General features: G+C 53.6%; 4 protein-coding genes across 4 annotated transcripts; all 4 read left to right on the top strand.

The window, feature by feature from the left end:
* The first annotated feature begins 248 nt into the window (after positions 1-248).
* LOC309414358 (feather beta keratin-like) lies at positions 249-721 on the top strand. The gene has a single exon (XM_082011668.1). The coding sequence runs from the start codon at positions 372-374 to the stop codon at positions 675-677; it is 306 nt and encodes a 101-aa protein (XP_081867794.1). The 5' UTR covers positions 249-371; the 3' UTR covers positions 678-721.
* A 3,268-nt stretch (positions 722-3,989) lies between these two features.
* Positions 3,990-4,418, top strand: LOC309414359 (feather beta keratin-like; the record flags this gene model as incomplete). The annotated part of the gene is made up of 1 exon (XM_082011669.1): positions 3,990-4,418. Exon 1 carries the CDS (start codon positions 4,113-4,115, stop codon positions 4,416-4,418), a length of 306 nt encoding a protein of 101 aa, XP_081867795.1. The 5' UTR covers positions 3,990-4,112.
* A 3,436-nt stretch (positions 4,419-7,854) lies between these two features.
* On the top strand, positions 7,855-8,160 carry LOC309414362 (feather beta keratin-like; the record flags this gene model as incomplete). The annotated part of the gene is made up of 1 exon (XM_082011672.1): positions 7,855-8,160. The coding sequence occupies one exon, from the start codon at positions 7,855-7,857 to the stop codon at positions 8,158-8,160; it is 306 nt and encodes a 101-aa protein (XP_081867798.1).
* Positions 8,161-11,309: 3,149 nt separating this feature from the next.
* On the top strand, positions 11,310-11,615 carry LOC309414360 (feather beta keratin-like; the record flags this gene model as incomplete). The annotated part of the gene is made up of 1 exon (XM_082011670.1): positions 11,310-11,615. One exon carries the CDS (start codon positions 11,310-11,312, stop codon positions 11,613-11,615), a length of 306 nt encoding a protein of 101 aa, XP_081867796.1.
* Between the last annotated feature and the right edge of the window lie 2,871 nt (positions 11,616-14,486).

The following is a 14,486-nucleotide window of genomic DNA, read 5'->3' as shown; positions in this document are numbered from 1 at the left end:
CCTTCTCCTCCTTGGTGAACAAGGTGAGCTGCACGCGCTTTTGCCACGCTCTGTCTTCTTCTCCCCTTTGTCTTATGGCCTCAACTGAGTCTTTGCCTTGGTGTAGCTTTTGCTGGGAGCCTTTTTCTTCGATCCTGCTCCAATCATAGCTGTTTGCTGTGTCAACTGGGGGGGAGGTGGGAGAAGGTCTTGGTCTTTGTTTACAGGGAAACCTTGGGGACCACAGCTCCTGAGGCTCTCTTCTTTACGAAGCCTGTCCCTTCTCCCCAGCCTATGACGTTTCTCTTGCCGAGCACTCTGTCAGGCTGCACCTCACGTGCTGCCTGTGCTTTCCCTGCTCTCTCTCCCAGGTGCACCTTCATCCCACAGCCATGTCCTGCTACGATCTGTGCCGTCCCTGTGGCCCAACCCCGTTGGCCAACAGCTGCAACGAGCCCTGTGTCAGGCAGTGCCAGGACTCCCGCGTGGTGATCGAACCATCTCCCGTGGTGGTGACCCTGCCTGGACCCATCCTCAGCTCCTTCCCCCAGAACACCGCTGTGGGATCCACCACCTCCGCTGCTGTCGGCAGCATCCTGAGTGCTGAGGGAGTGCCCATCTCCTCCGGGGGCTATGGCCTCTCTGGCCTCTCTGGCCTTGGTGGCCGCTACTGTGGCAGAAGGTGCCTGCCCTGCTAAAGCCGGGATGGACGTCCAGTGAGTGCATCGATCAGGAAGCCCAGAGCCAGGTGCCGGACTGAGGACGGAGCTGCTGGCCCAGGTTTCCAGATGGGTTGAGCAGCCTTGTGCCCTCCTGCAAAGGAGGGAGGGAAGCAAGCTGCCAGCCTGTGCTGCCTGGAAACATCGCCAGCTGATGTTGTCTTCTCCTCCTGCTTTCTTCTCCGCATGACGAGTCCCTGTTGTCTCCTGCTGTCCTGTGCCATGGGTTCATCCTGAAGCAAGCTGAGGGGGGCCCTGCTCCTCACCGTCTCCCCATGTGTGTGGGAGGAAGACGTGTGTGCCCTTGCTGTGAAGGGGTGCTTGACTGCCAGCTGCCCTTGTAGCAGCCTGGACCGGGTCCCTTCCACCAGGCACTGCTTTGTTTCTCTCTCTAGACTTATTAAAGTTTATGCTGCATTGTAGCTTTTGATGTCTCCTCGTGTTCCTTCTCTCCTGGGATGCCCAGCCATGCTAGTCAACGGGAAATCACAGAATCACAGCATGACTGAGCTTGGAAGGGACTTCTGGAGGTCACCTGGGCCAAGCCTCACTTCAGGGAGGTCAACCTAGAGCCAGTTGCTCTAGGTCTTGATAGTTTTTGGATATCTCTAAGGGTGGAGACTCCATCATCTCGCTGGGCAATGTGTTTCAGTGCTCGGTGACCCTTACAGTGAAAAAGTGTTTCCTAAACATTCAGATGGCTTTTTCTGTGTTTCCTCTTGTGCTTGTTGCCTCTGGTCATTTCAATGAGCAGCCACAAAAAGAGCCTAACTCCTTTGTCCCTGCACCTTCCCTTCAGGTATTTAAATAGATTAATGAGCCGCCCCTCGATCCTGGTTTTCCCAGCTCGCAGTCTCTCCTCATACAAGTGATGATCCTGTCCCTTAATCAGTTGTGTGGCCTTTCTTGTGACTCACTCCATTGTGTCAATGTCTTTCTTGCACTGTGGAGCCCGCAACTGGACACAGTGCTCCCAGTGTGGCCTCATGAGTGCTGAGCGAAGGGCAAGGATCAACTCCCTCAACTTGCTGGAAATACTTTGGCTAAAGCAGCCCAGCGTACAATAGTATGCTGCATTAGCAAATGCGATCCCACACAGGGCAAAGGGGTGGCTGAGAGGATGTGGTGCGCTTGCATCATTTTTGGAGGGGTTGGGAGTGGGTGTCCCACTGCAGTGCTCACCTGGAGGGGACTGCGCTTGACATGTGACAAGGCCATCCAAGGTTGCCCACATCCCTTTGTCCTGAACACCAGATTTACTGTGTCTCTCAGCAAACCCTTGCGATGCCTCCCGTGGCTCCAAGAGCTGTGTGATGTGTGACAGATGCCCAAGGATCTGTAAACCTTCACTTCTGCCCACAGAACATCTCTCTGTGCCCCGCAGTTCCCTTTCTGAAGTACTCAGCAGTCTTGGGAGAGCTGCACAGTCACTGCTTGGGAGTGACTGTGGGTTGTCGTGGCCCACCACACTGAATTGAAGTCATTTAGCTAGTCCTTCTCCATCCCGTGCACACCAGAGGAAGGAAAGAAAGAACCCCCCAGGATGCAGCCATTGTTTTCTTGCCTTTCTGTGCTGAGCTGCAAGACCACTGACACAAGGGAGAGAGCTAACCTTGCTTGTGCATGGAGTTGACATGTAGTCGGTGATGAGATGGTGATGGCCGAGCTGCCTATCCCTTCCTCCCACATGCTCTAGTCCTCCACAGGTGATGTTTTGCCCCATGACCGCCAGTGGTGCTTCAGGCAGAGTGAGTGAGAGGTACCTCTTGTGCTGACCCACAAGCTCTGGGAAGCCCTGCAGCGCCTTTGCCCGTAGCCCAAGCCCTGTCTTCCCTGATGGGCAGCTGCTGTCAGCAAACCCCCTGTGCCCTGCTCTGCGCGATGCCCTCAGCAAATGCACTCCCCATCAACACTCATGAGCCGTGCCGAGCGGACAGTGGAAGCCAGGTGGGGTGAAACAATCGCACCCGGCGGGGTGGGCAGCATCTGCAGCACGTGATCAGAGCGAGCAGGGTGCAGGAGGGCACTGGAGCCTTTGGGCAGACGCTCACTGTAGGTGCTGACTGCAGGACTAGCACGGGCCAGTGGGAAACTGCATGTCTGAGTGTGCTGAGATGCTTGGGAAGAGGAAACAGAGCTCCTAATGTCTACTTGCTTCAGCATCTTCCTGACGACTTTCCCAGACCATGAGTACTTTTGATGAGTTTTGATGTCTCATGGAAAGCTTTCCAAGCTCTTTGCAGTGCCTGTTATTGAGTTAGCGTGTGGGCTCAAAGAAGAACTCTTTGGTAGCCTTGGGGACGAAGCAAGAACTGTTTGGAAGCCCCAGCACTGACCTTTGGTGCTGGCGGGGGTCAGGGCGTTGTAGTCTTAGTATATGTTGGAGCGGAGTGTCTCTGCTTCTCAAACATCCCTCTCCTGCTGATTGGAGGCTGCTGGAGGCTGTCCAATAAGGTAAGGAAGGGCAAAGAGCATACGGATTTCTCTTGAGGTTAAATTGCTGAGCTCAAAACCTTACAGGGTATCCAAGGTGACCAGGAAGTTTATACCTAACTTTGATGGAGATAGGGATTAGGTTGCGCAATGGCTATGGAGACGTATGTGACAGAAAGTTCTTTTTAAGTCTGGCCTTGCATTTTAGGGTTGCAAGAAAACATGCCCAGTTCATTATGAGAACCCCTGAAGTGAGGCCCTGGGGGGCAAGGGGCTGGCATCCCCTGGCGAGCTGGGACACTCCTCATCACTGGCTGCATCATCTGCCTGTGCTGACGTGCCACTTCCCCTGGAAACGTTTTGGCCTCTAATACTGTCACTTGAAAGGAGCCTGTGTGGCTGAACGGGCACGTCATGAACAGGGAAATGAAAAGGCAGCGTTGCAGGGAACGTAAGCTGTGTCCCCATTTCTTTAATGGAGATGCTTTGCATGCAAGATGAGCTTGTTGGTAAACACGTTTACATGCGCAAAGGGTGCCTCTGGGCCTGGGGCGGTCGGGACCGGTATAAAAGCCAGTCCAACTGCAGGCTCCCTCATCCACTTCTCTTGCCTTCTCCTCCTTGGTGAACAAGGTGAGCTGCACGCGCTTTTGCCACGCTCTGTCTTCTTCTCCCCTTTGTCTTATGGCCTCAACTGAGTCTTTGCCTTGGTGTAGCTTTTGCTGGGAGCCTTTTTCTTCGATCCTGCTCCAATCATAGCTGTTTGCTGTGTCAACTGGGGGGGAGGTGGGAGAAGGTCTTGGTCTTTGTTTACAGGGAAACCTTGGGGACCACAGCTCCTGAGGCTCTCTTCTTTACGAAGCCTGTCCCTTCTCCCCAGCCTATGACGTTTCTCTTGCCGAGCACTCTGTCAGGCTGCACCTCACGTGCTGCCTGTGCTTTCCCTGCTCTCTCTCCCAGGTGCACCTTCATCCCACAGCCATGTCCTGCTACGATCTGTGCCGTCCCTGTGGCCCAACCCCGTTGGCCAACAGCTGCAACGAGCCCTGTGTCAGGCAGTGCCAGGACTCCCGCGTGGTGATCGAACCATCTCCTGTGGTGGTGACCCTGCCCGGACCCATCCTCAGCTCCTTCCCCCAGAACACCGCTGTGGGATCCACCACCTCCGCTGCTGTCGGCAGCATCCTGAGTGCTGAGGGAGTGCCCATCTCCTCCGGGGGCTATGGCCTCTCTGGCCTCTCTGGCCTTGGTGGCCGCTACTGTGGCAGAAGGTGCCTGCCCTGCTAAAGCCGGGATGGACGTCCAGTGAGTGCAACGATCAGGAAGCCCAGAGCCAGGTGCCGGACTGAGGACGGAGCTGCTGGCCCAGGTTTCCAGATGGGTTGAGCAGCCTTGTGCCCTCCTGCAAAGGAGGGAGGGAAGCAAGCTGCCAGCCTGTGCTGCCTGGAAACATCGCCAGCTGATGTTGTCTTCTCCTCCTGCTTTCTTCTCCGCATGACGAGTCCCTGTTGTCTCCTGCTGTCCTGTGCCATGGGTTCATCCTGAAGCAAGCTGAGGGGGGCCCTGCTCCTCACCGTCTCCCCATGTGTGTGGGAGGAAGACGTGTGTGCCCTTGCTGTGAAGGGGTGCTTGACTGCCAGCTGCCCTTGTAGCAGCCTGGACCGGGTCCCTTCCACCAGGCACTGCTTTGTTTCTCTCTCTAGACTTATTAAAGTTTATGCTGCATTGTAGCTTTTGATGTCTCCTCGTGTTCCTTCTCTCCTGGGATGCCCAGCCATGCTAGTCAACGGGAAATCACAGAATCACAGCATGACTGAGCTTGGAAGGGACTTCTGGAGGTCACCTGGGCCAAGCCTCACTTCAGGGAGGTCAACCTAGAGCCAGTTGCTCTAGGTCTTGATAGTTTTTGGATATCTCTAAGGGTGGAGACTCCATCATCTCGCTGGGCAATGTGTTTCAGTGCTCGGTGACCCTTACAGTGAAAAAGTGTTTCCTAAACATTCAGATGGCTTTTTCTGTGTTTCCTCTTGTGCTTGTTGCCTCTGGTCATTTCAATGAGCAGCCACAAAAAGAGCCTAACTCCTTTGTCCCTGCACCTTCCCTTCAGGTATTTAAATAGATTAATGAGCCGCCCCTCGATCCTGGTTTTCCCAGCTCGCAGTCTCTCCTCATACAAGTGATGATCCTGTCCCTTAATCAGTTGTGTGGCCTTTCTTGTGACTCACTCCATTGTGTCAATGTCTTTCTTGCACTGTGGAGCCCGCAACTGGACACAGTGCTCCCAGTGTGGCCTCATGAGTGCTGAGCGAAGGGCAAGGATCAACTCCCTCAACTTGCTGGAAATACTTTGGCTAAAGCAGCCCAGCGTACAATAGTATGCTGCATTAGCAAATGCGATCCCACACAGGGCAAAGGGGTGGCTGAGAGGATGTGGTGCGCTTGCATCATTTTTGGAGGGGTTGGGAGTGGGTGTCCCACTGCAGTGCTCACCTGGAGGGGACTGCGCTTGACATGTGACAAGGCCATCCAAGGTTGCCCACATCCCTTTGTCCTGAACACCAGATTTACTGTGTCTCTCAGCAAACCCTTGCGATGCCTCCCGTGGCTCCAAGAGCTGTGTGATGTGTGACAGATGCCCAAGGATCTGTAAACCTTCACTTCTGCCCACAGAACATCTCTCTGTGCCCCGCAGTTCCCTTTCTGAAGTACTCAGCAGTCTTGGGAGAGCTGCACAGTCACTGCTTGGGAGTGACTGTGGGTTGTCGTGGCCCACCACACTGAATTGAAGTCATTTAGCTAGTCCTTCTCCATCCCGTGCACACCAGAGGAAGGAAAGAAAGAACCCCCCCAGGATGCAGCCATTGTTTTCTTGCCTTTCTGTGCTGAGCTGCAAGACCACTGACACAAGGGAGAGAGCTAACCTTGCTTGTGCATGGAGTTGACATGTAGTCGGTGATGAGATGGTGATGGCCGAGCTGCCTATCCCTTCCTCCCACATGCTCTAGTCCTCCACAGGTGATGTTTTGCCCCATGACCGCCAGTGGTGCTTCAGGCAGAGTGAGTGAGAGGTACCTCTTGTGCTGACCCACAAGCTCTGGGAAGCCCTGCAGCGCCTTTGCCCGTAGCCCAAGCCCTGTCTTCCCTGATGGGCAGCTGCTGTCAGCAAACCCCCTGTGCCCTGCTCTGCGCGATGCCCTCAGCAAATGCACTCCCCATCAACACTCATGAGCCGTGCCGAGCGGACAGTGGAAGCCAGGTGGGGTGAAACAATCGCACCCGGCGGGGTGGGCAGCATCTGCAGCACGTGATCAGAGCGAGCAGGGTGCAGGAGGGCACTGGAGCCTTTGGGCAGACGCTCACTGTAGGTGCTGACTGCAGGACTAGCACGGGCCAGTGGGAAACTGCATGTCTGAGTGTGCTGAGATGCTTGGGAAGAGGAAACAGAGCTCCTAATGTCTACTTGCTTCAGCATCTTCCTGACGACTTTCCCAGACCATGAGTACTTTTGATGAGTTTTGATGTCTCATGGAAAGCTTTCCAAGCTCTTTGCAGTGCCTGTTATTGAGTTAGCGTGTGGGCTCAAAGAAGAACTCTTTGGTAGCCTTGGGGACGAAGCAAGAACTGTTTGGAAGCCCCAGCACTGACCTTTGGTGCTGGCGGGGGTCAGGGCGTTGTAGTCTTAGTATATGTTGGAGCGGAGTGTCTCTGCTTCTCAAACATCCCTCTCCTGCTGATTGGAGGCTGCTGGAGGCTGTCCAATAAGGTAAGGAAGGGCAAAGAGCATACGGATTTCTCTTGAGGTTAAATTGCTGAGCTCAAAACCTTACAGGGTATCCAAGGTGACCAGGAAGTTTATACCTAACTTTGATGGAGATAGGGATTAGGTTGCGCAATGGCTATGGAGACGTATGTGACAGAAAGTTCTTTTTAAGTCTGGCCTTGCATTTTAGGGTTGCAAGAAAACATGCCCAGTTCATTATGAGAACCCCTGAAGTGAGGCCCTGGGGGGCAAGGGGCTGGCATCCCCTGGCGAGCTGGGACACTCCTCATCACTGGCTGCATCATCTGCCTGTGCTGACGTGCCACTTCCCCTGGAAACGTTTTGGCCTCTAATACTGTCACTTGAAAGGAGCCTGTGTGGCTGAACGGGCACGTCATGAACAGGGAAATGAAAAGGCAGCGTTGCAGGGAACGTAAGCTGTGTCCCCATTTCTTTAATGGAGATGCTTTGCATGCAAGATGAGCTTGTTGGTAAACACGTTTACATGCGCAAAGGGTGCCTCTGGGCCTGGGGCGGTCGGGACCGGTATAAAAGCCAGTCCAACTGCAGGCTCCCTCATCCACTTCTCTTGCCTTCTCCTCCTTGGTGAACAAGGTGAGCTGCACGCGCTTTTGCCACGCTCTGTCTTCTTCTCCCCTTTGTCTTATGGCCTCAACTGAGTCTTTGCCTTGGTGTAGCTTTTGCTGGGAGCCTTTTTCTTCGATCCTGCTCCAATCATAGCTGTTTGCTGTGTCAACTGGGGGGGAGGTGGGAGAAGGTCTTGGTCTTTGTTTACAGGGAAACCTTGGGGACCACAGCTCCTGAGGCTCTCTTCTTTACGAAGCCTGTCCCTTCTCCCCAGCCTATGACGTTTCTCTTGCCGAGCACTCTGTCAGGCTGCACCTCACGTGCTGCCTGTGCTTTCCCTGCTCTCTCTCCCAGGTGCACCTTCATCCCACAGCCATGTCCTGCTATGATCTGTGCCGTCCCTGTGGCCCAACCCCGCTGGCCAACAGCTGCAACGAGCCCTGTGTCAGGCAGTGCCAGGACTCCCGCGTGGTGATCGAACCATCTCCTGTGGTGGTGACCCTGCCCGGACCCATCCTCAGCTCCTTCCCCCAGAACACCGCTGTGGGATCCACCACCTCCGCTGCTGTCGGCAGCATCCTGAGTGCTGAGGGAGTGCCCATCTCCTCCGGGGGCTATGGCCTCTCTGGCCTCTCTGGCCTTGGTGGCCGCTACTGTGGCAGAAGGTGCCTGCCCTGCTAAAGCCGGGATGGACGTCCAGTGAGTGCATCGACCAGGAAGCCCAGAGCCAGGTGCCGGACTGAGGACGGAGCTGCTGGCCCAGGTTTCCAGATGGGTTGAGCAGCCTTGTGCCCTCCTGCAAAGGAGGGAGGGAAGCAAGCTGCCAGCCTGTGCTGCCTGGAAACATCGCCAGCTGATGTCGCCTTCTCCTCCTGCTTTCTTCTCCGCATGACGAGTCCCTGTTGTCTCCTGCTGTCCTGTGCCATGGGTTCATCCTGAAGCAAGCTGAGAGGGGCCCTGCTCCTCACCGTCTCCCCATGTGTGTGGGAGGAAGATGCGTGTGCCCTTGCTGTGATGGGATGCCTGACTGCCAGCTGCCCTTGTAGCAGCCCGGACCGGGTCCCTTCCACCAGGCACTGCTTTGTTTCTCTCTGTAGACTTATTAAAGTTTATGCTGCATTGTAGCTTTTGATGTCTCCTCGTGTTCCTTCCCTCCTGGGATGCCCAGCCAAGCTGTCCAGGGGGAATTGTGATGTCCTGGAGGGGAAAAGGCTGGGTGGGTAAGGGCCAATGTTGGACCTCCCCTGTGCCTGGCAGATCTGAGTGCCCTCAAGGGCTATGGTCATTGGAAGAGGCATGTGGCGGTGGTGGGGTGTATGGTATTGTCTGAGAATGGAAAGGGTGTCCAGGAGCTCCCCAAGGGACATGTGAGCAACAAGATAGATTGTATACTGTCTTCAAATGACGCGGCAAGCCACTGTTCTGCTGGAAGACATTTCTGTGCAGCCTAACATCCACCTGCCCATGGGTCTGACTGCATGTTTACCCCCGCAATGTGTCCTTTCCCTTCCCTCCTCCAAGGACTTCTTCCAAACCCTGGAGCTGGGAGGAGTCATAAAGGAGTTGAAGGGACATGTGGCAGCGAGGGCAACTGTGTAAAAGGAAATATCTATTCTGTTTTTCAAGTTTATTCTCTTTCCCTACCCTCTGTGGTCTGTTTCTCTATGGGGAACGCTTTGCACCTGGCCCTCCAGTCCTTGTTCTGACAAAGTCAAAGACTGCTCTTGCGTACTATCCTGGCGTTAAACTTATTTTTTTTTATGGCTGCCTTCTTGTCTTCCATGAAAGAAAGCTACGCTTCAAAATACCCCTTTGTGTTTATTTGCTGGGAAATCCTGTAGTGCACTCCCTTCCATGACTGTAAGACATGCTGAGCCATTAGCAGAAGCAATATCAGGATCGAAGAAGGGAAGGAAGGTGATATTCTTAGCATATACTCTGAGAGAGTAAAGCGTGTCATGATGCTGGAGCCTTCATGTAGACCCTCAGTTCAGGAGGCTGAGTCAGGGAGAACGGTGAGATGCTAGGAAATGGCTTCTTTGCATTTAATGTTTTGCCTGTGGAAGGGTTTTGATTGGAAGTGCCATGGATGGAAAACTGGTTTGCAGTATGGTTTGAAAGTAACTAAACTCTTTTACATTTGAAGGAGATCTTTCCATTACATGCAGGGCTGCTGTGTTGCATTCACACTGGGAATTTCTTCTGCATGTATATTTGCTTAGATACACATCTCCTGTCAACCTAAAAGCTCTCTTCATCTTCCTGAATGAGGAATTTGGCCTGGGCCTCTGTGATTAGAAAGTTGCCTGTCTCCGATGGTGTCCTAACCATAGTAGGACCATAGTAGTTGAGGAAGATGTTTTTCCACCCTTTGCAATGAAGACCTGGCTGGGGTGTCAGAGGAGTGCAGCTGGTGCCCCTTGCAAAGTTGTCAATCCTCTTAGGAACATTCAGCCCCTGCCTTGCCTCAGGAAACACAGCATAGAGCATTGAATCCTTTCCTTGGAACACATCCCTGGGGAGATCCTGACATCTGCTGCTCTCCAGGCTGTCCTTTGCTGGCACTCCCAGCCCTCACATACTTCTGGGGAGGGTTATATGTTGCGTGGAAATCTTGCTGAGTGTTTGGAAATGTGTGTGCTGCCCTGTCAGTATGTAGTGCCAAAGAAGAATTTGAGATATGGACTTGGGGAATGGAAGAAGGAAGAGTTTTAAAGCCAGAAGGCATTCTTGTTAAGGAGTGGTTTCTGCAGGGTAACAGCAGTGACTAATTAATTCTTACTTGTGGGAAAGCAATGTCATTCTTTCTGAAACTTACTTGTTTTGGTGATTGGGGAAGTCCAGGTGATGCTGAAAGAGGTGAGAAGGCAAACCAGACAGGCTCATTTGTTCTAAGGGCAATGCGAGATAACAAAGTAAGTTCAAAAACCCAACAGCATAATCTCCCTGATGAAAAATTGATACCTAAGAAAGGTTAAAAAGCCTTGGAAGCAAAGTAATGAATTTGGTCAGTCCCAACATAAAGCAAGGCTGCCCTTTAATCATAGGTTTAAAATTAAATAAACCTGCATTCATTACAACAAAGGCTAAAAGCATGCCTCAGGAGGGTAAGATGCTGGCAACACCTGAAAATATGTCACCACTCAACCCAGCTGGCTGAAACATCTGCCTGACTTTCGTTGTAAATTCCAATGGAAATGTTTTGGCCTCTAATACTGTCATTTGAAAGGAGCCTGTGTGGCTGAACGGGCACGTCATGAACAGAGAAATGAAAAGGCAGCGTTGCAGGGAACATAAACAATCACTCCACTTATTTAAATGGGACACAGCATAAAATATGAGCTTGTTGGTAAACACATTACATGCACAAAGGGTGCCTCTGGGCCTGGGGCGGTCGGGACCAGTATAAAAGCCGGTCCAGCTGCAGGTTCCCTCATCCACTTCTCTTGCCTTCTCCTCCTTGGTGAACAAGGTAAGTAGCAAGTAAGGGCCACTCACTCTTCTCGTTCTTCTGTTATCCTCTTTGTCTTCTGGCCTCAAGTGAGTCTTTTTCTTGATGAAGTATTTGCTGAGAACCTTGCCCCTTACTCCTGCTCCCATCATCCCTGTTGACTTTTTCTGGACTGGGAGCAGGTGGAGGAATGTCTTGGGCTTTCTTTGCAGAGGAACCTTGGGGACAGGAGCTCCTAAGGCTCTTTCCTCCTGACGCAACCTAGCCCTGCTCCCCTGCCTGTGCCTTTTCTCTTGCCGAGCAGTCTGTCAGGCTGCACCTCACGTGCTGCCTGTGCTTTCCCTGCCCTCTCTCCCAGGTGCACCTTCATCCCACAGCCATGTCCTGCTACGATCTGTGCCGTCCCTGTGGCCCAACCCCGCTGGCCAACAGCTGCAACGAGCCCTGTGTCAGGCAGTGCCAGGACTCCCGCGTGGTGATCCAGCCCTCTCCCGTGGTGGTGACCCTGCCCGGACCCATCCTCAGCTCCTTCCCCCAGAACACCGCTGTGGGATCCACCACCTCCGCTGCTGTTGGCAGCATCCTGAGTGAGGAGGGAGTGCCCATCTCCTCCGGGGGCTATGGCCTCTCTGGCCTCTCTGGCCTTGGTGGCCGCTACTGTGGCAGAAGGTGCCTGCCCTGCTAAAGCCGGGATGGACGTCCAGTGAGTGCATCGATCAGGAAGCCCAGAGCCAGGTGCCGGACTGAGGACGGAGCTGCTGGCCCAGGTTTCCAGATGGGTTGAGCAGCCTTGTGCCCTCCTGCAAAGGAGGGAGGGAAGCAAGCTGCCAGCCTGTGCTGCCTGGAAACATCACCAGCTGATGTCGTCTTCTCCTCCTGCTTTCTTCTCCGCATGACGAGTCCCTGTTGTCTCCTGCTGTCCTGTGCCATGGGTTCATCCTGAAGCAAGCTGAGGGGGGCCCTGCTCCTCACCGTCTCCGCATGTGTGTGGGAGGAAGATGCGTGTGCCCTTGCTGTGACGGGATGCCTGACTGTCAGCTGCCCTTGTAGCAGCCCGGACCGGGTCCCTTCCACCAGGCACTGCTTTGTTTCTCTCTCTAGACTTATTAAAGTTTATGCTGCATTGTAGCTTTTGATGTCTCCTTGTGTTCTTTCCCTCCTGGGATGTCCAGCCAAGCTGTCCAGGGGGAAATGCTATACTGGGGAAAGGTGTGGTTGAACCCATGTTGTGCACCTGCATCATTCTGAGGGCATCGGGAGTGGGTGTCCCACTGACATGGTCACTTGGACGGCACTATTTACCTGTGATACAGCTTTCCCAGTGCCAGCCACATACGTTTGTACTGAACACAAGACTTGTTGCATGAATCAGCAAACCCCCGCATGCCTTCAGTTGCTCCAAAACCCCTGCATGCCTTCAGTTGCTCTAAGACATGTGTGATGCCCAAGGACTTGAAACCTTCACTTCTGCCCCAAGACCATCTCTCTGTGCCCCACAGTTCCCTTTCTGAAGTACTCAGCAGTCTTGGGAGAGCTGCACAGTCACTGCTTGGGAGTTTACATGTCCTGTGCAGCAGAACACTGAATTAAAAACAGTTAGCAATTCCTTCTTTGGCCCCTGCACAGCAGAGCAAGTAAAGAGCGAGGCCCCCAGGATGCGGCCATTGTCTTCTTGCATTTCTGTGCTGAACTGCAAGACCACTGACACAAGGGAGGGAAGTAACTTTGCTTGTACATGGAGTTGACATGTAATTTGTGATGTAGATGGTGATGGCCAAGCTGCCTATCCCTTCCTCCCACATGCTCTAGTCCTCCACAGGTGATGTTTTGCCCCATGACCGCCAGTGGTGCTTCAGGCAGAGTGAGTGAGAGGTACCTCTTGTGCTGACCCATACGCTCTGGGAAGCCCTGCAGCGCCTTTGCCCGTAGCCCAAGCCTTGTCTTCCCTGATGGGCAGCTGCTGTCAGCAAACCCCCTGTGCCCTGCTCTGCGCGATGCCCTCAGCAAATGCACTCCCCATCAACACTCATGAGCCGTGCCGAGCGGACAGTGGAAGCCAGGTGGGGTGAAACAATCGCACCCGGCGTGGTGGGCAGCATCTGCAGCACGTGATCAGAGCGAGCAGGGTGCAGGAGGGCACTGGAGCCTTTGGGCTGACCCTCGCCATAGGCACAGACTGTGGGAGCATCCAGGTCAGGTAGGAGACTCTACCTGTGGATTTTCTGGGGTAGGGATGCGATTGAAATGACCCTTTGAAGAAAAGATAGCTTTTGCCATTATAATGTGAATGTGAGCTTCCTGTCTTGCAGGAACAAGTCCTTTGCCCCATTGCTGAGATAGATGGAGCTGGAGTCCTGTGTCCCAGGTGCACAGGAGATTTCTTCTTCTTGCACATCAGTGGCCTGAGTGTAGTAACAAGAGGCCCAAAGGCCCCGATGAGCCTCACCTGGGGTCTCTCCCACCTCCCCCTTCCCTTTGACCCAGGGCCCTATTTAAGCTCTGTCCTGAGGCCTTAGCCCTTTCTTCAGCTTGGTGGTGGCAATGTCAGTCTCCTGTTGTTTTGCAGAGTTGATTCTGCCTGACTGTGTGCCCCTTGATCTAGACCCCTACTTTCCCGCTGGATGCCCAGGCTCTCCTTGGGTCTGTCTGGTCATTATGGCTCTGGTCAGTGATGAGTGGGCTCTGCTGACCCAGGCTACCAAGACTGGACCTTCTCCTGACCTGAGGGCTGACTGCCCTGCTTGATGTCAGTCTTGCTTCATTGCCATCAACTTGCTGCTTGAACTGGACTCTGGACTGTGCCTGGCTCGTGTCTCTGCATTTTCCCTGCTCAGGTACTGTGTAATGAGGCTATGGGTAGTGAGGCTGCTGCTCTCCTGGCCTTGTAATCTTGCTCATCTCCTGGCTCCCATCCTGCAGGGATCAGATGGCTCTCGCTGAGTCCTGATAGTATTTCTCTTTGGGTGGACCTTTACTGTCATCATCAGTTAACACAGGGCACCTTTTAAGCTCTCTTCACCTTCCTGAATGAGGAATTTGGCCTGGGTCTCTGTGATTAGAGAGTTGCCTGCCTCTGCTGGAGTCCCAACCTAACTGGGGAAGTGGTTTTGTCCACCCTTTGCAATGAGGACCTGGTTGGTGTGTCAGAGGTGTGGCTGGTGCCACAAGCTGGGCTGTCATTCCTCCTGGGGATGTTCGGCTCCTCTTCTGCCCCAGCAAATGCAGCGCAGAGCATTGAATCCTTCCTTTGGAACGCATCCCTGGGGAGATCCTGACACCTGCTGAAATCTCCAGGCTGTCCTTGCTGGCACTGCCAGGCCTCACTTGCTTCTGGGGAGGGTTATACGCTTCTTGGAAGTCTTGCTGAGTGTTTGGGAATGTGTGTGCCATCCTGTCAGTATGAAGAGGCAAAGCAGAAGTTGAGGCATGGACCATGGGAAGGTGGAAAAGAGATACTTTTGGTGCCCAGCATGTGCCTTTGTTTTGTGGGGGGCCGCCCCAGTTTAACAGGATTGGTGGAGAAATACTTGGTTGTGGAAGGGCAATGTCCTCCTTT

This window comes from Phaethon aethereus (genome assembly GCF_964289735.1).
Source record: "Phaethon aethereus genome assembly, chromosome: 28".
NCBI classification, from domain to species: Eukaryota; Metazoa; Chordata; class Aves; order Phaethontiformes; family Phaethontidae; genus Phaethon; species Phaethon aethereus.
The sequence above is the reverse complement of the archived record's forward strand: the minus strand, read 5'-3'. Positions and strand labels throughout refer to the sequence as shown.